Below are 18,351 nucleotides of genomic sequence, written 5' to 3' on the forward strand. Positions count from 1 at the left end.
GGACAGACAGACAGACGGGCAGGTAATGTGTTTTCCCTGGCTGTGGATGGCGCTTCTCGCCTGTCCCAGCAGGAGAACTTCTGTATGCTGGTATCGAACAGGGTGGGAGGGAAGAGGGCCCGGAGGGGGCATGAGCTCATGGGGCAGCAGGATGGAATTAGGGGGAGAGAGAGAGAGAGAGACAGAGCGGCAGATCCACCCCTGCTGCCTGGCTCGGCTGTCTTGCGTTTATTCTACCAGCTGGCATCCGTTTGTGGACTGCTTGCTGTGGGCAACAGTGCTTGAGGTGTCGGAGCTACTGATACACTGGGCGGACATACTTCCCGGCTACGTGACAATGCAGGGAGGTGCAGTGTCTTGTTCAATGGTCGGTCGTTGTGAGAAGACATCCCTCAGGGGCCACCTCTGAAAGGGACATTTAAACCCTAGAATGAATTGGGCGTGGTAGTGCCTGCCTGGATTCCTAGCATGTGGGAGGAGGCTGAGGAAGGATTCCCATGAGTTCAAGACCATTGTGGCTACACAGTGACTTTCAGGCCAGCTTACACTACAAGAGGGAGACCTATGGCAAAACAAAACCACCCCCAAAATGATAAGGGAGAAACAAGATTCAGGCGGCAAGAGGCCGGGAACAGCACCCTAGACTGTGTCCACAGCCTGGGCCCTAAAGCTTGACGGATAGGCCGGAAATTGTTGGGGTTGGAGCTGTTCCGGTAAGAGGGGTGGTCCTCGGCTCTGCCCTTTACCGGAGACTCATTTCACCTCTGTGTGCTTTCCGCGTCTCATCTCAAAAGGAAAGTTAATAATGATGGCCCTCCTGCCTGATGGCTTTCAAAGATTCATTGTGACATAGCAGATAGCTGTTCCAGGCACCCTAGGCCGCGTATGTGCTTACTGTTGTTATGCCTAGTTGACTGTCTAGTGTTAATTCTCTCCTCAGGTGAGACTCCTGGCTGTGGCCTATGGGCCTCTGAGGAGGCATTGTAAGTCTGCCCGGCTTCCCACTTACTGTGTCAGCACTCAATGGGAAGGGAACCAAGGTACCAGGCCAAGAGGCTCCAGACATTGACACAGACTCTGCGAGGGGAAGCCAGGTAGGCAGGCAGGCGGGGCCTGGGTACTGAAGCCCGGGCAGTGGGGCTGGCCAGGGGTTCCATGGAGTGTGCTTCCTCAATGTCTCCTGTGCCTCCTCCCTGCCAGGCTTTATCCAGCCATCAGCCACAAGGTCCAAACCGTGCAAGGATGGAAGTCAAAGGTCAGCTGATCAGCTCTCCTACCTTCAATGCCCCAGGTTAGTGGCTGCCTCTACTTCCTACCGCCCCTTCCCCGCCCCGAGTCTCCCTGTGCCTGCTTGGGAGGGGTCGGCCCCTGGACCTGCGCTTGCTCCAGGACGTCCCAGCCGTCCTTACCTTTGCTCCCTCTGTGCAGCTGCCCTATTTGGAGAGGCCGCCCCACAGGTGAAGTCGGACCGGCTTCGAGGGCTGCTTGACCGCCAGCGGGCCTTGCAAGAGGCCCTGAGCCTGAAACTTCAAGAGCTTAGGAAAGTGTGCCTGCAGGAGGCGGTGAGGCCTGGCCCCAGGGCTGTCATGCAAGAGGGGGTGAGGAGTGAGGAGACCTAGGCATACTGCAGTGATGGCTACCTAACCTCTTGTCATTTAGTCATTTTTTGGCACATTGTGTGTCCTCAAAGTTTGACTTAGACGTCTCAGAGTCAGGGAAATATGGTCACACAGACCCTTAGTTACTTGCAAATATTAAAAACCACCCACCTCCCCAAAGGGAACACCTGTTTCAAAAATTGGGAAACAGAATCCATCCTGAAGTGACATGGGGAATTCTTTTTCCTTCCCTCCGCTAGTCCCTCCCTCCATCCATTCATCTGGTTTTTGAGACAAGGTCTTACTGTAACCCAGGCCAGCTTAGATCTCACACTGTAGTCTCGGATAGTCTCTCTCCACACCTCAGCCTCCCAAGAACTGGGATTTTAGGCATAACCCACCACACCCAACTGTAGTTCTGACTTTACCCTTCATAGTATGAGTGTCCACATACTTTCCTTAAGCTAATAATGGGGTTCAGGGGCTGAGGAAGGAGCTCAGTTGGCCATGGAGGTGTAAGGATTTGATTTCAAGCCATAGAAGTCATGTAAAATGGAGAAGCCAGGTGTGGTGACTTGTAACCCCAGTGCTGGGGGAAGCGAAGGTCAGGTGGCGGCGCTGGGCCTTGCCTGTTGACTAGTCTCATCAGTAAGTTCCAAGCTAGTGACAGAGGACAGGGTGTGTGTGGAGGAGGTGGCATCCTGAGGAACAACATCCAGGATTGGCTTCTGGCTTACACAGATGCACTCGCGTGCGCGCGCACACACACACACACACACATACACACTTACTTTAATTGGATTCAGAAAATGCAGCCCCCGTATTGCATCATAGGGAGTGGGCTTTTATAATTATAAAAGCTAAGAACACAGGCCTCCAGATTTCCAAGCTTCCTATGCTCAATGGCCCAGAGACTTGGGCCACTGAGGGACTCCGAGTCCACACGTCCTACCCTGGGTGGTAGAGATGTTGAGGGATGAAGACTTAACACATGTGGAGTATTGAGCAGGGCCAAGCTCTTTGGGAGGGCAATTTTCTGACTCTCCCTACTTGATGCCATGCCTCTAACTAACTCTCGGAGTCTCTGCCCCCATTCCTTCCAGGAGCTAACTGGTCAGCTGCCCCCTGAGTGCCCACTGGAGCCTGGTGAACGACCTCAGTTGGTACGCCGGAGGCCGCCCACAGCACGTGTCTACCCTCCACCACACTCCAATCCAGTGCAGCACTCCTTGTGCCCTGCTGAGGTGAGCAGATGTTGGTGAGGGGCAGGGACAGGCGTGGGCGCCACGACAGTTATGGCCAGGAGGGGAAGAAGCTGAGGAGGGAAAGGGTTTGCAAGAGGGGAAGAACCCAAGTCTCTCAAGACAAGCTTCCCATCTTTAGGAAGATGCACAGGCCCAGCCCCTCCTCCGGTCTCGTGAGGATGAATACACTCCCTTCTTAGGCAAACAGGCCAGCCCCTAAAAAGAGCAGGCTCCACGGCCTGTGTAGATGAGCTCTGGTAACTTCCCATTCCTATGCCTAGCCATTTCTATTTAGTTCTGTTTCTCCCCTTTGGGGTTGTGCAGGAATTGGCTCTTGAGGCCCTGGAACGAGAGGTGTCAGTGCAGCAGCAGATCGCAGCTGCTGCCCGCCGTCTGGCCCTGGCCCCTGACCTCAACGGAGAACAGAGGCGGCGCAGGCGCCAGGTCCAGGTTGATGCACTTCGAAGGCTGCATGAGCTAGAGGAGCAGCTCAGGGACTTCCGGGCCCGCCTTGGCCTCCCGGTGCTCCAACCACTGCCACTGTCTGCGGGAGCACTAGTCAATGCCCAGGGTGTCTGCCTGGGTACACGGCTCGCTCAGCTCAGCCAAGGTAAGCTAAGTCCCAGCATCTCCCCGGTGACAAATGGGGCCTGAGAATGGACTGTGACTGATGTGTGTGGGTGTGGTGGAGTGCCTGAGTGGCCACTGAAGGCAGAGAGGCCATCAGGACTGTCAATGACAGTTGCAATAACCTGACGTGATGTTAGGAGAGGCTTGAACAGAAGGCAACAGGAGTAGGTACAACTACTCAAGCTCATGGTCTTGAATTCAGGTAGATGCTTCTAGGTGTGGCAGCGTCGAGCCTAGGCCCCCTTTACCATACTAGGGAAGCATTCTACCGTGCAGCCACGCCCTAGTTCTTTTTTTAATTTTTAAGATCGGTTCATGTTTATTTACATGCATGTGCCCTTGTGTGTATTTATGTTTACTGCATGCATGCAGGTGCTCGTGGAAGCCAGGGGCTTTTAGAACCTTTGCAACTGGAGTTGGAGACTGTTGCGAAGTGCCTTCTGTGGGGACCAAAGGCAGATCCTCCGCAAGGGTAGGGAGGGTAGCGAGCGGTCTTAAGCACTGAGCCTCCCCTCCAGTACCTTGTTTTGTTTTGGTTTTTTGAGACAGGGTTTCTCTGTGTAGCCCTGGCTGCCCTGGAACTCACTCTGTAGACCAGGCTGGCCTCGAACTCAGAGATCTGCCTGCCTCTGCCTCCCAGAGTGCTGGGATTACAGGTGTGCGCCACCACTGCCCCCTTGTTTTGTTTTTACTTTTGATTTTTGAAAAAGGATTTTGGTAAGTTGCTCAGGCTGGCCTTGAACTAACTCTGTAGTCCAGACTGGCCTTGAACTTGTGATACACACACACACACACACACACACACACACACCACTTCATGAAGCCTTTTAGGTAGCTGGGATTAGACACCTGTGTCTGGCGAAGATGGCTTCCCGAGGAAGGGTCCGACTCAGTGGTCATTAGGCAGGCCACACAGAGGTGCCTATAGCCAGTGGTGTCAGGGGCTAGGACCCAGCCCTTGACTGATGGGTTGTTTCTCCTTTTCTCGCCTGTAGAGGATGTAGTTCTGCACTCGGAGAGCAGCTCCCTCTCAGAGTCAGGGGCCAGCCATGAGACCGGTGAGAACTATCCCCCGTAAACCTGTGCTCAGCCCCCTCCTGTGTCCTCTCAAAATATCCTGTTTGGTCAAACCCCTCCTACTGTAGCTCCCCTTAGCCATGCCCCATGTTCCCATGTGTCCTTAGCTTCTCCGGTCCCCGCCTCCTCTCCCGCGGTCCCTACAGGTCAGCATCTACACTGCCTTTTTTGCCTTGCTTCATCCTTAGCGTGCTCAATCCTGCCCCAGCACGTGCCCCTCCCTTTAAGCCTGCCCAGCCCCTTCCAGGCGCTCTCAATGAATTTTACCCTATTTTTTTCCCTTCTTCCCAGAGGAGCCTCATAGCTGTTTCCCTCTAACGGAGCGCCCATCACCACCAAAAGCCTGGGACCAGTTTCGGGCAGTATCTGGGGGGAGCCCCGAGCGACGTGCCCCATGGAAACCTCCACCATCAGATATTTACGGGGACCTAAAGAGCCGGCGCAACTCTGTGGCCAGCCCCACCAGGTAAAGAGGAACCTGTTTTCCCCTTTCCCGGGACCAGGAGTGGGATCCTGAGCCTGGGTTGGCAGGAGGGCCTACTGGTGGGTCCAGTTTCTAACCTGGGTCCCGATGTGGGCCTGCCATCTCTGTCTAGCCCCACACGCTCGCTGCCCAGGAGTGCCTCCAGTTTTGAGGGGCGAAGTGTGCCTGCCACCCCTGTCCTCACCCGGGGCAGTGGCCCCCGGCTCTGCAAGTAAGGGGACTCTTGAGGGTGGGTCTTGACTATCAGAGGAGGAAAACTTTAGTTCTAACTGTAGATGTTGAATACCAAGAGATGTGGGAATTGCAGGCGTGAAAGTGCGGGCTCTCTCTTGGATAAGTCATTTTCTTTCTCTGAATCTTTGTCTCCTCATTTGTGGAGTGTAATGTCCGCCTTTGAAAGACACAGGTACAATGCATGATGGGTAGGTAGCATGTACAGAATGCCTACTGTCTCCTAATAACCGACAGTGTTCGTGGTGGATAGTAACTCCTTCAGTCATCCTAAGATTCCTCTGAGGAGATGTGGCTATTTGCATTTTATAAATGTAGAAACTGAAGCACAGAAAGGTTAATTAAGTAACCTGTGAGCAAACCAAAGTTCTGATGTTTGAACCCATGGAAAGTTTTTGAATCAAGTGTCAGCCTCAAAGCACTATACTGTAATGTTTCTTAAATGCTTAAATGTCTATTTTTCCCGTGCTGTGAACAGAAGCCTTGTGTTTGGTGGGGGGGGGGCTACATTCTGTGCATGGTGGGACGATTGTTTGGGGATGGTTCATAGACGCGGTAGGTTAGAATTCAGCAAGGCCTTTATTAGATCCAGGCATAATGCCTAGGACTTCCTTCAGGGGGCAGCAAGGAGCCATGAGGATAACCTTAGCGGGAGCCTAGGAGCCCCCGGGTAACAGAACAGTGTCTGTGGGGTGTGCCCTTCCTTAGCTAGTGCTGCCTTCCCAGAGACACTTCCATACGCTAAGCGCGGGCAGCAGCCCTGTGTTGCTTCCCACGCCCTGTGCCCCAGCCTTCCTGTGCGGGGAGCGAGCCTCACTGGCCCGTTCCATGCACTCCTTAGCAGCTACGAGAACACAGCGTCTAATCCTGGTCCCATTTTCGAGGGAGTGGAGGCTCAGAAAGAGATGGGGGCAGCCGGGGCACTCATCATGTGCCTTCGCTGTCTGACCTTGCCCTTGTTACCTCACCTCTGCTCTCCAGACCCGAAGGCCTCCATTCTCGCCAGTGGTCCGGTAGTCAGGACTCCCAGATGGCCTTTCCTCGGCCTGACCCTGCTTCGGATCGGGCCTCCCTCTTCGCAGCTCGTACCCGCCGCAGCAATAGCTCTGAGGCCCTGCTGGTGGACCGCGCGGCTGCTGGGGGAGCTGGATCTCCACCTGCTCCGCTGGCTCCCCCTGCTGCTGGTCCCCCAGTTTGCAAGAGCAGTGAGGTGCTGTACGAGCGTCCCCAACCAGTCCCTTCCTTCTCTTCCCGTACCACCGGCCCCCCAGACCCTCCTCGGGCTGCCAGGCCGAGCTCAGCTGCCCCCGCATCCCGTGGGCCCCCCCGGCTCCCACCGGTGTGTGGAGACTTCCTCTTGGACTATCCGTTGGACCGAGGCTTGCCCCGCGGTTGGGGGGAGCTGCTGCCTGCTCCTGAAGTCCCAGGACCCCTTTCCCGCAGAGATGGGCTCCTGGCCATGCTCCCAGGTCCTCCGCCCATATATGCGGCTGATGGCAGCAGCCCCGTCCTCCGCAGCAAGGACCCCAACACCCGTGCCATCCGTTCCAAGCCCTGTGGCTTGCCCCCAGAAGCTGTGGAGGGTCTGGAAGTGCATCCCAACCCATTACTCTGGATGCCCCCGCCCACTCGGATACCTCCAGCTGGTGAGCGAGGTGGCCACAAGAACCTTGCCCTGGAGGGGCTGCGGGACTGGTACATCCGGAACTCGGGACTGGCCGTTGGTCCCCAGCGCCGGCCAATGATCCCGCACGTGGGGCCAACACACACCCCGTTCCTCCATGCCCGCTGCTATGAGGTGGGCCAGTCTCTGTATGGCCCTCCCAGCCAGGCACCGCTCCCGCACTCCAGGAGTTTTACAGCGCCCCCTGTCTCTGGCAGGTATGGGGGTGCTTTTATTGATGGGTAGGGGTATTGGTTCAGATGCTGACAGTATCCTGACCTTGCAGGGACCGCAAGGCAGTGAGCTGTAGTCTTGGCATGGAGTCACTATCAGACCTAACTTATATTAGTCGTTGGGGCCCTGGTGAGGAGGGTCGTGGGTGTTGGAAGCAGTTCATGCCAAGCTCTAGACGGGAGTTTCTATCCTCCCTAGTGTAAGGCAGCTGTCAGTGAGCCTTGAAGTCAGGGTGCTGGGAGGAAGGGACTTGTGCTCTCCCTGGCTTTCTCTTCCAAGCTTACCCCATGCTCGAGACCCTGAAGGTGCTGTCCTGTGCCTGTCTCCACCTCTTTAACAGCTGCTTTTCCTCTCTCTGTGTGTGTCCTATCCGTCCTTTCCTCTCTTACCTTGTCTTCCCTACCTGTCTTCCGGATTCCCGCTGTCCTTTCTAAAGATACTACACGGACTTCCTGTATCCCCCGGAGCTGAGCGCTCGTTTAAGTGACCTGTCGCTAGAGGGGGAGCAGTCTTCCAGTTCTGATACCCAGACCCCGGGGACACTGGTCTGACCCTAAGCCCTGTGTCCGTCTGGACAAACTCCAGTCTGAGGAGCACACAGTCAACCTCGCTGAGCCCTGAGATGTGGTTGCTCTTGGTCCTGAGGGACAACTGCCCGATCTCACAGGACCCCTGGCTTCTTTTTGGCCCAGGAAGATGTCTGATACCCCTGCTTCTCTTCTCATCCTGTGCTGGGGGGACTGGAGGACCCCAGCTAGCTTCAAAAAGGGGGATAATGGTGTGGGGACTGTGCCCCTTCCTCCATTTCTGTTTACAGTTGTGATTTAGTATTCACTGTCTTTGCCCAACACTAGGTGTTTTATAAAAGGGAAACTGTGAGCTCATTCCTGGTTGGGTTCATTCCTGTCCCCATGCCCAGCCTGTTCCATTCCAGAGCCACCACCCTGCCTCAACGAAATGGACCATATAGAGTCTCGGGGCTGGGAGGGAGTCCACTGGGAACAGAACTCCCTGCCTCTGCCCGCTAGAGTCATCGAGCAGATGGACTTCTGTCCACATTTGGAAGGATGGATGGCTTACGTGGGGTACCTGAAGGAGCTTTACCTCTCTCTCTGCCCATAGCCTCTGTGCCGACCTTCCACAATCAGAAGGCCATATAAGAGGTTGTCAAGAAACAGAGCCATTTGAGTATGTTGCATCCTGGGATGCTGCAGTGGTTAAACCTGGCAACTAGTGCATGCCAGTAAAACCCTCAGGTGACATCTGGCCATGGGTCACAGGCCACATCATGTCCTCCTCGGCATACCTTCTATTTATCACTTTTTAAACAAATCCACATAAGCTGTGTTTTCTATATTGTCTGTGACTTTCTGGAGCTGGGGGTTCCCCTACCCCCCTTACCTGGTGTTTAAAATTTTCTTTTTGTACCAATGGATCTGGGCCCAAGACACTACTCACACTGGAAGGGGATTTCTATAATAAATGTATAAACTGAACTTGATTCTGTGTCTGCTTCACACCTCTAGTTAAGTCAATGTGTGTGTGTGTGTGTGTGTGTGTGTGTGTGTACCAGGGTCTCAGTGTGTAGCCCTAGCTTGCCTGGAACACTATGTACTTGTGCTCACTGGCCTTGTTCTCAGAGATTCACCTATACTGGAATAAAGGGCATTTACAACCATGCCCAGCCAGAAAAAAATATAATTATGGGAAGAAAGTCAACTGAAAATAACTTATAATAGTGTCATGTGTTATGTTTCCTTGAAATAGATTGTATGATGTAGCCAGGGCTAGCCACAACTCATAGTCCTTCTGTCTCAGCCTCCTCAGAGCTGGGATTTCCGTGTGCTACCATGTCCAGCCGTCACGTTTTTGACTTCCCTCGCTTTGTGAGATGGGGCAGCTTCATTGCCTCCCTGTGTTTCTATCCCTAGCCCACTTATCAAAAGAGACAATCCAAAAGGATAGTACACATTTGGGTATCCCTCTGTTTGAACTAGTTCAGAAGTAGCAGGTATGAGGACCATAGTAGTCACCATTTCAGCACCTATACATAATCTGGGCCAGGTAGTGTCCAGCAAAACTGAGGACAGCCACTGGATTGTTCCTTGAAAGGTACAAAGACTTCACACAGGAGGCCGAACTAGCTTGAGATTCAAAGGCTTTATTGATGTAGCAACACTATTATATGTGGCCCATTCCCAGTTGGGGCTATCCCTAGCCAGCCCCACACATTGGTCCTTGATACTGAGAACATTGTGAGGGAGGGAGAGGACATCTAAACAGTTGGAGGGAGGCTATTAGGACGGCTGAGGGCTAGGCTCAGTGTGGTCAGGGCTGAGGACACTTGGACATAGGCTCAAGATATGGCCAGGTCTTAACCTACATTCCAAGCTGTGTGGGGTCTGAAAAATCTTTAGAGCTCAAGATTTGAGAATGTCCTGCCTTAGGGCCTAGCTTTGAAATATGGAAGGCCAGTGAGTCCCACATTTGGATCATGGGAGTATCTTGGGGTCCAGTTTTGAGACTGTCCACAGATGCTCTGGCTTAAAAATCCAGTTTCAAGGCTGGATGTAGGTGACTGAGTCTCAAATTCAGGACTGAGGAAGACTTTGGTCCCTAGGTAACAGGGGCTGGAGGCTAAAAGATGATTAGTTTGGGGCTGCAGTGAGCAGTCACAGGTGCCTCTTTTTGGACCAGCCAGAGGGCTCTAGGCGCCTACTGTAATGGCTAGGAAAAGGTTTGGTCTTGGGTGTGGGGTGTGGGGTCCTCTAGATCCAGGGCGTAGATGCCGGGGGTCCTAGGATCCAGCTTCCTGCTCCTGTCCCAGTGCCTCTAGAAGCAGTCCCATTGGTGTCCGCTTTAGACCGATGCTCTCAATCTTGTTCTCAATCTTGTTTTTAAGGTTTCTCAGGCGCAGTGAAGCATGCAGCAGGATCACTGTAGGCGATACCAGGAAATGGGGAATTCACCCAGAGGCAGGCTAATTGAGTGGTGACTTCTCAAAGCCTGCTGTGGAGGAAGGATGTGGCCAGGAAGGATATCCCAGTAAAATGGGGATTGGACAGTTTAAGGCACTTAACCCTGGAAGACCCACACAGGTAACAGAGGGATACTCCCAGAGGACCAAAGCCAAGGAAGACACACTTAGTGGAAGCATGTCTATCCTCCAGGGTTTCTAGTCCCCTCTTAGCTCAGACACCAGTGCCGGGAGGGCCTGATGTTCAAGGCATGAGCTGGCCGCCTTCCCCAGCTATAGCAGGGAGAGTAGAGACTCACAAAACACAGGCGCTGTGATGCAGAGCAGGAAGGTGAAAGCGCCGCCCACGGCCCAGAGAATGAAGAGGCTAATGGTAAGCACTGCAGCCAGGCAGGCAGCAGGGTGGCTGCGACGGCAGCGGCGCACAGCTGCATGGCTTTCAGCAGCCCACACCAGCACCGCGAGGGCCACCACCACTACCAGTGCGCTCAGGAGGGTGTGCAGTGGACGAATGTACCTGGGGGAACAAAAGCACTCAGCTAGCTGCACTGTACACCCAATCCTGGACCCCAAGAGTTTTGTTCCCTGTCTCCAGAATTAGCATCCCAGCATAATCTCACCAGACCCATCTCCAACAAGTCCACCCCCCAGCAATTCCTGTGGACTCTTAATTCCCCGGTACTACAATCCTACCAGACCCGCACATCTTGCTAGAGGTCCTAGGCGCCCAACACTTCTCTGGTCTTTGACTTTAGACCTGCAGGCCACCTTTCTAGTATTTCTCCATCTGCTCCCACATTCCTCTACTTTGACTTTAACCCTGGCAGACAGATCCCCCATCCAGGCCTTCAGTTAGGTGTACGCACCTTCCAGGTGTCATCTCCTTCCAAAGACCCCTGCTACCCTATTTTTGTATAGAGCCACCCTCCCCCAGTTGCTTGAATGGACCTGTTCTTGGTTTCAGTCACACTCTTAAGACCCTGCCCAATATAAGTCCCTCTTCTAGACTGCCAGCCTTTGGTCTCAAGCGTCTCTACTCTGGGTTTTCCCTCTGGGCCCAAGATGAGCAGGTTCTCTATGGGCTCCCTTCCCAAACCCCGTCTTTACTGCACCTCCACCTGTACCCTTCCTGGGCTCCTATAATCTGCCCTATCACTCTCACATCCTCTTATCAATCCTTCCTTAAGTCCAGAGTCCACGTCCTAGTCCACATTCCTCTTCAGCCCTCCCCCCTCCCCCAGGTCTTGTGTCTTTCCTCCAGTCACCTCCCCCATCCCACCTCCATGACCCTCCTTATAACAAAGATCTGCCGCCTTCGAAATTTTCCATCCATGCTCCCCAAACCTTCATATTTTCCCCAATTCACTACTCAGTCTAGCATTTCCCTCAGATCCCCCTCATCCTCAAAGACCCGCAAGTCTACCCTTGGTGCCCTATCTTCAGCCAATCACTACCTCCCTCCCTCACCCGGCCAGAGAGAGACTGATGCCAAAGCAGAGAAGGTAATTGGTTTGGTAGTAGAGGAGGTTGTTGATGACGCGGTGACACCATCGCTGTGGATCGCCTGGATCAGGAGCCGCCAGACGCGCAGACCCCAGGATAAAGTCGTCTAGGGCGCGCAGCGGTGGCAGCCGCACCTCCGACATCCTGCCGGTTGCTGGACCAGCCCGAAGAGCGACAAGACTACAATACCCAGTTATCACTCACAGCACCGCAAGGCACATTGGGAAATGGAGTCTAAGGAGGTTACGACTAGCAACGTAAAGCAATGTAAGCATACCGCGCAGCTGCAAACGTGAACGTGACCAGAAACTACCAACGCTGGCAGCAGAGACTGCTGGGAAACCAAGCCTAGCCACGCGGCGAGCAGCTCAAAACTCGAACTTCTCCTTACCCCTGGGCGGGGCACCATGCCGGACTGTGCAGCCTGTGCGTTGACTCAACACTGAGCATGCTAAAAATAGGAAGTCAGATCCCAAGCTGGTTTCCACTTCCTGACAGGATCCTAAAGCACACTGCTCCTGAAAAAGTATGCCACACCCTTGAAATCAAGTCATAAATGCCATTCAAAGGCTTTTTATTCATATACATCACAGAGACTATCTCTTGGTAACCATAATTTTTTTTAAGTCCTTAGTTTGGATTAGTATAATCCTTTTGGGCCCCGGGTGCTTTCTGGACTAGGAGGCCCAGAGACAGACTAGGCTGTCCTCAGCCTTTAGCACTCAGTCACAAAAAGTGCGTGGGGAAGTGAGCTGTTTATTTAGTCACAGCTGTGTTTGAATGCAGAGTGAAAGGCTCATTTATGCTTGCTGGCTGGTTCAACACCCTCAAGACTCAAGTTCTGCTGGCCATCGGCTACTGTAAGTTCTTGTACAGCTGAGGACTCTTAAAAGTCATCGTCATCACAGATGTCAAGGTACACGTCGAAGGCCTCTCTGTTGCAGTTTCCATCAGGAGTGAAGACATATTTGTGGAAGGTCCCATCTACGCAGATGGCTGGGGAGGATTGAAGTGGTGTGAATGATTAGATGCCCAGCCACATACCCCAATCCTCTCGGGTGTCCCACTGGGGCTCATGGTCTAACTCCAGGCCCCTGCCCAAGCGCCACACCCCTTACTAATGAGGTTGAGCCACCCGTTCCAGTTTCCTCCAGCTTGGCTAGCCCTTAAATTCTTCTAGGGGACCTGTAGTCCTTTATCCACTTAGTACCACAGATCAAGGGGCTGCTGTCACTCACCAATTACAGAATTGACATTCTTGGAAGTATTTCGACCGAAGGCGCAGATGCACGCTGACTCAGCAGGCACCGTGAAGCTGGCCAGGCTCCACTGAGAGTCCACGTACTGCCCAATCATAGGTCCCACTTTGCCCACACGAGCCAGCCTGCAGGCAGCATTTGATACGTCACGGTATGGCACAAGGCCTGAGGGACTGGGATAAGATAGGGTGAGGATACTTACGCAGAGCGGCGGTTAAGGCGGGTGTCTTTAAGAGCAAAGATATGGACAGTGCCCTTGTCACTGGAAGCACAGAGGAAGGAGGAGTCGTGGCTGAAGTTAATGCTGCAAGACAGACCCGTAATGACATCCAACATGATGACCTGTGCTGTAAGATAACCAGCCCACCACATCATATCCTGTGCTCACCAGTACAAGGTGGCAGGGTCAGTGCCTCTTCGAAGCTCTACCAGCTTTTCCTTGGACTGGGTATCAAAAAGACGAATAAGGGTACCCTTCTGGGAGGCTGATGCCACTACAGTGCCTGGCTGGTTCAGGGACACACAGGCCACATCACTCTGATGTGCATTGATAGTGAATGGAGCTGACGAAGTACCAGGCTTTGTGCTTGCCAGATCCTGGGGGAGGAGGGAGCAGTGTGGGCTTGGGGGTGATAAAGGAGGAGGGACCACGTGCTTCCCAAGAGAGGCAGCTCACTTGGCTCTCCACCCTTGCCCGATGGCTCACCACAAGTTGCAGACTTCCACACTTGTGTCCAGGAAACACAAGCAGCTGCTTCTCCAGGCTTGGGCAGAGGTCACACAGCCCTAAGTTGTGAGGATGAAGTGGGGATGGGCAGGTGAAGGAGAGGCCGGGGCAAGGCTGAGTCTCAGAATGGACAGAGCTGGATGAGGGAGGGCCAGATTTAACCCTCGGTGGCATGGTACCCATAGCAACCTCACAGGGGCAGGCTTCGCAGTAAGCTCGACTCTCCATGGTCTAAACAGATTCTAAGCTGCTAAGTGATCCTTGGAGGCCCCGGGGCTCACACCTACCCAGTTCTCAGTGAGTGCTTTCTGCTGTCATGTGGGGGCAGGACTGGGGGCGGGGATGAGGAACTAACTGTGGGACTGAAAGGGCATAGGGCCTCTCCCCCAGCATGTCAGGATGCGTCCCTTCCTTTGTCTCCTCCTCTCCTTGCCTCTTCCACAGCCTCACATTCTCACACCTGCACATCTGGGTCTTCTCACCCTTGGGGTTGTCCCGAGTGTCAAACTCAAACAGCTTTCGAGGATTGTCAGGGAAGGAGTACACATAGATGCGGTTCCTCAGCACAATCACAATCCTGTAGACATCACACATAACACAGAGGGCTAGATAAGGACAGGGCAACTGCCTGGGCGGTGAGGAGGCAGTAGCGGTGGTGGTGGCAGCAGGGATGGGGGTGGGGAGGTTACCTTACTTGCTGTGCGTCCTGCCCCGCCCCTATCCCCAAGTCTTCATCAAGCTCACTTGTCATGGCGCATGCGCACAGCCAGCACTGGCTTGGTGAAGGTGAACTCCAGCACCAGTTTGTCCTTGGAGTCCTTGCCTTCTCGGGCATCGTCCCAGATCAGCACTGCCAGGCAGATGGGTGGGTTGGCAAGACCAAAGTTTCGGGTGAAAGGCAGACTGGGTGACACAGGTCCCGTTCCTACTCCTCATGGGACCCCAACCACTTGCTGCAGCAAATAGTCAATGTGCACCTCACGCAGCACAGACACTTGTGGACCAGATCTCTAATAAAGCACATTCTAGAACAGCTATATCATTTGGAGACAAGGAAATCAGGGCTCAAACGAGCTGGCTGTGGTCAAGAGCCTTATAGCACAAGAACAACCAGTTAAAGGATTCATATTCAGGCCTACTTCAGGCTTCGGAATCCAGTGTATAACCTCAGGAGATTTCTGTGATGATTTCTACGGTTCTGTGACTCACCCGTGACCACTCTTGTCAGGTCTTGGTGGGATCAATTAAGAAAAAAAAAAAAGACCTTAAAACAAGATGGCACTTGAGACTCAAGCCAAGAGGGTGTAAGAGAGACAGCTCTAAGATTTGAATCCCTGTTAATTGTGTGATCTTGGATAAATCCATTAACTGAGCCTCAGTTTTCTCATCAATAAAAATGAGGACAAGCCAGGTGCATGGCTTAGTGATAGAACATGTGCAAAGGCCTGGGTTCCATCCACAGCACAGGAGAGGAGAACGGCTAATAGTATTCCCTACCACACAGAATGAGCCAGGGATGGTGGGGCACATCTTTAATCCCAGCAGGCTGAGGCAGGAAGATCTCTGTGAGTTTGCATTCAGCCTGGTCTATGTAGTGAGTTCCAGGACAGTCAAGGCTATGTAGAAAGACCCTGTCTCAAAAAGTCCCACATCATCAAAAAAGAAGAAAATCCACATAAAAGTAAATGAGCTAATATATAAAGTCTGGTGTGGTGGCAATAGCCTGTATTTCTGGCACTTGGGAAATAGACTGATTCAAGGTCAAACCTGGCTACACAAGACCCAGTCACAAATTAACAGTTGTTTGTGTGCAAAGTACTTAAGATAACTAGTCACAAGACCTAGTCTCAAATTAACATATGTTTGTGTGCAAAGTACTTAGAATGACTAGTTGGCTCCCAGTAAGCGCCCTATTGTTAAGAACGGGGCAAACTGGAGCAGGCAATAAGTAGTTTTGCAGTTTTTATAGTGCTGGGGATGGAACTCGGGCCTTGTACATACCAGGCAACTGTTCTACCACGGAGCTATACCTCCAGCTCCTAGAGCACTCCGTGAGTTTGAGACCAGCTTGTTTTAAAAAGAACTAGATAGTGAGACCCTGCCTCAAAAAATATTACCGAGACCAAAGTTTCGAAGCTATAAGAAGCTATAAATTGTGCCTTACTGTGGGACTCTGAGGCTCAGGACAACCTTATCTGCCAGTGCCTCTGGGTGTCTGTGGGAAGTGAGGAATTCGAGGAATCTGGGTCAAGCACAGGATGAAAGCGCTTACCTGAGATCTCTGAGAACTTGGGGCTGCTGCCCCCGCCCACCAGGGCCAGCAGGTTGGATCGGTGCAGCATCTCTACCAGGCCCACGCTGCCCACCTGCTCGTGGTCTGGACAGGGACCAGGGTGTCAAGAGAGGTAGATGCCAATGCCCACATCAGCCCTTCTGCCCACTGCCCCACCCCCAGCACTACAGCCACTCACCAAGATGCCCCTTCTCCATCAGGGGCTCTACATTGTAGATCCGTACGCCTGTCTCCATGGCACAGCAAAAGCAGCCTGGGGATGGAAGGAATGACTGACTCCGCAGTCTGTGGCTCAGTCATCCCTCACCCTTCTTTTCCCTCTTTCTCACAGAGACACAATCATAAGCTTACTTTGGTCTTGGTTGAAATGTAGGCTGGTCACTCCTCGAAGTGTCTGCTGAGCCATGGTTCAGGATGGCCTTCCTAGGCACAAAAAATGACAGCATTGTGAAGAGTTCCCCAGTGTCCTCTCTTAAGTCCTACAACTTCTGTCCCCCAAATGATTTCTTCTTCCTCACCACTTGGTCTATTTTGTTTTGAGATAGGGTCTTGCTATGTAGCCCTGGCTGTCCTGGTACTCCCTATGTAGCACAGGCTGGCCTTCAATTCCCAGCAGTCCTCCAGCCTCCACTTCCTGAGTGATGGGAGTATAGGCGTGTGCCACCTCGCCTGGCTTCCTCCCCATTTTGATACTTTTCTTTGCCAGACTGCAAAAAACAAAAAAACAAGTGGAGGATACCTCAGAGTATCTGTTTAAACCAAGACCACAGGCCTACAATGACATAGACTCACAAGGGCCACAAACACCAACCCGGACTAAACCCATCAGGTAGTAATGGGGTAGGGGGATATCCCATGATACCTCCTCCTCCCTCCCAGGCCTTCTTGGCTCTAACATCTGATATGACCTCAAACCTCTTTCTACAAGCTTTTCATCATCACATGGGCACCCAACTCCACCTGTCAGTAAACAGTGGAACAAGAGCTAAGGTTTCCTGCATCATCTTGAGACAGCTGTGAATGGCCCAACACCCACAGAACTCCCCTCCTCAAGCCTTGCTAACTATCTTCAACGGGAGCTTTATTTGCCTCCAGGGCATTCATTTACATCCTCCCAAGCAACATACTTTCCCCAAACCCCTCCCTCATATTACTAACTCTGATCACTAAGGCAAGCCAGAGAACCCCCTCCCATTCCCTCTATTTAAGTTCCGAAGACCACACCCCACCCCACCCCACTCTGGGGCATTACCTAGACATTTTAAATTCTTCATATTTGGCACATTACTTTCCCTATACTCTTTACCCATAAACCCTGAGCTGACCCAACGTTATTCATGAACCCTTTCCTCCCAAAAAAATTTGTCCCCTTTGTCTCCACACTATCTCCTGAAGGTTCTGCCCTAGGGCACAGCTACCCCCTAAAGACCTTCACCCAGTAAACACCTCCCCCCCCAAAAAAAACAAATCCTGCCTAGGAAAATCTCAACCTACCAATGCCGCTGCTCTGTCTCCCTGTCCTAAATATTCCTGCCCTAGAAAGCTCAGCCTTTTTTCAAACCCCATCACTTCCAAGACCTCTCTTCAGGCACACCTCCTGCCTATCATCTAAGATCTCAAATCTACTTTTCTGGTGTAAAACCTGGGTCTTGCTTTTACATGAGCACTAGCTTCCAAGAGCCCTTTTCCAATCTCTGCTCCAAATGCCCATACTAACCAAGAACCCTAATTGAAATGCCTCACCCTCTCCCAAAAGTCACATTCCTTTCCTCGACAGCACAGACTCAAGCCCCTATACCCACAGCCATCCATCACCTGTCAAGACCTCTAGTAGAAACACCCAACCCACGGACCATGACCAACCCTTGGATCTTGCTCCAGATGCTCGTAGCCTTGGCCGACGTGATCACCCCTCCCCGACCCCTGCCCTAGCTGTTGGTGCCGCCTGCGGCACGAATTTCTGACCTCCCGGGCTTTGGTGCCCGGCTTTGCTGTTTACATCAGGTCTTACTTCCGGAGGAGGGAGTCTGTGACCGGAAGTGACTCGTTCTGGGTAGAAAAATCCAGCCATGGCTCTTCCCACCCACTTGGTGGACCTGTGGAGCATCCGGAGCAGTAGTAGAGTCCTCCGATGGCAGTTCCGGAAGGAGAATGAGGGGGGATTAGGGGACTAGAGGCACAAGAGACTGCCCAAAGGCAGGACTATCTGAGGGAACCCGGGAGAGGGCTTGCCCCGCCCTAGACGGAAGCGGACCAATCATTGAGCTCGTTAACCCACTGAGCGGATAGAGACCTCCTAGGCTAACGAGTCCTCTGCGCGTTGGGCTAGAGTGGCTGTCCAATGTTTGTTTTCCTGTGGCTCTGGAAGCTCCGGACTGGAAATTAAAAGATTTTGAAAGTTGAGATCGCCTTGGGCAGGGGAATGATGGGA

The 18,351-nt window shown here is 52.8% G+C and overlaps 3 protein-coding genes across 8 annotated transcripts; 1 reads left to right on the forward strand and 2 right to left on the reverse strand.

The window, feature by feature from the left end:
* Positions 1-926: 926 nt before the first annotated feature.
* On the forward strand, positions 927-8,657 carry Ccdc120 (coiled-coil domain containing 120). Its single transcript, XM_052171466.1, is given in 10 exon segments — positions 927-1,042; positions 1,045-1,094; positions 1,201-1,291; positions 1,429-1,562; positions 2,702-2,842; positions 3,167-3,452; positions 4,468-4,530; positions 4,841-5,015; positions 5,146-5,244; positions 6,246-8,657. Coding segments are annotated over 10 exon segments (1,986 nt in total). The 5' UTR covers positions 927-1,023; the 3' UTR covers positions 7,174-8,657.
* A 645-nt stretch (positions 8,658-9,302) lies between these two features.
* On the reverse strand, positions 9,303-11,848 carry Praf2 (PRA1 domain family member 2). The gene is made up of 3 exons (XM_052170888.1): positions 11,606-11,848; positions 10,438-10,655; positions 9,303-10,098 (listed from the first exon to the last, which is right to left on the reverse strand). Exons 1-3 carry the CDS (start codon positions 11,782-11,784, stop codon positions 9,959-9,961), a joined length of 537 nt encoding a protein of 178 aa, XP_052026848.1. The 5' UTR covers positions 11,785-11,848; the 3' UTR covers positions 9,303-9,958.
* Positions 11,849-12,186: 338 nt separating this feature from the next.
* Wdr45 (WD repeat domain 45) lies at positions 12,187-18,104 on the reverse strand. Of its 6 annotated transcripts, XM_052170883.1 has the most exons (12): positions 17,784-17,925; positions 16,439-16,627; positions 16,272-16,343; positions 16,099-16,173; positions 15,900-16,004; positions 14,372-14,477; positions 14,088-14,204; positions 13,607-13,763; positions 13,289-13,497; positions 13,103-13,204; positions 12,880-13,025; positions 12,187-12,637 (listed from the first exon to the last, which is right to left on the reverse strand). In XM_052170883.1, exons 3-12 carry the CDS (start codon positions 16,324-16,326, stop codon positions 12,528-12,530), a joined length of 1,182 nt encoding a protein of 393 aa, XP_052026843.1. In that variant the 5' UTR covers positions 16,327-16,343; positions 16,439-16,627; positions 17,784-17,925; the 3' UTR covers positions 12,187-12,527. The 6 variants fall into 6 exon arrangements, with proteins under 6 accessions (XP_052026843.1, XP_052026845.1, XP_052026846.1 ...); XM_052170885.1 differs by lacking the exons at positions 16,439-16,627; positions 17,784-17,925 and adding an exon at positions 17,932-18,104; XM_052170886.1 differs by lacking the exon at positions 16,439-16,627 and having other exon boundaries at positions 13,607-13,686; positions 14,110-14,204.
* Between the last annotated feature and the right edge of the window lie 247 nt (positions 18,105-18,351).

Source organism: Apodemus sylvaticus, chromosome X (assembly GCF_947179515.1).
Source record: "Apodemus sylvaticus chromosome X, mApoSyl1.1, whole genome shotgun sequence".
Lineage (NCBI taxonomy): Eukaryota > Metazoa > Chordata > Mammalia > Rodentia > Muridae > Apodemus > Apodemus sylvaticus.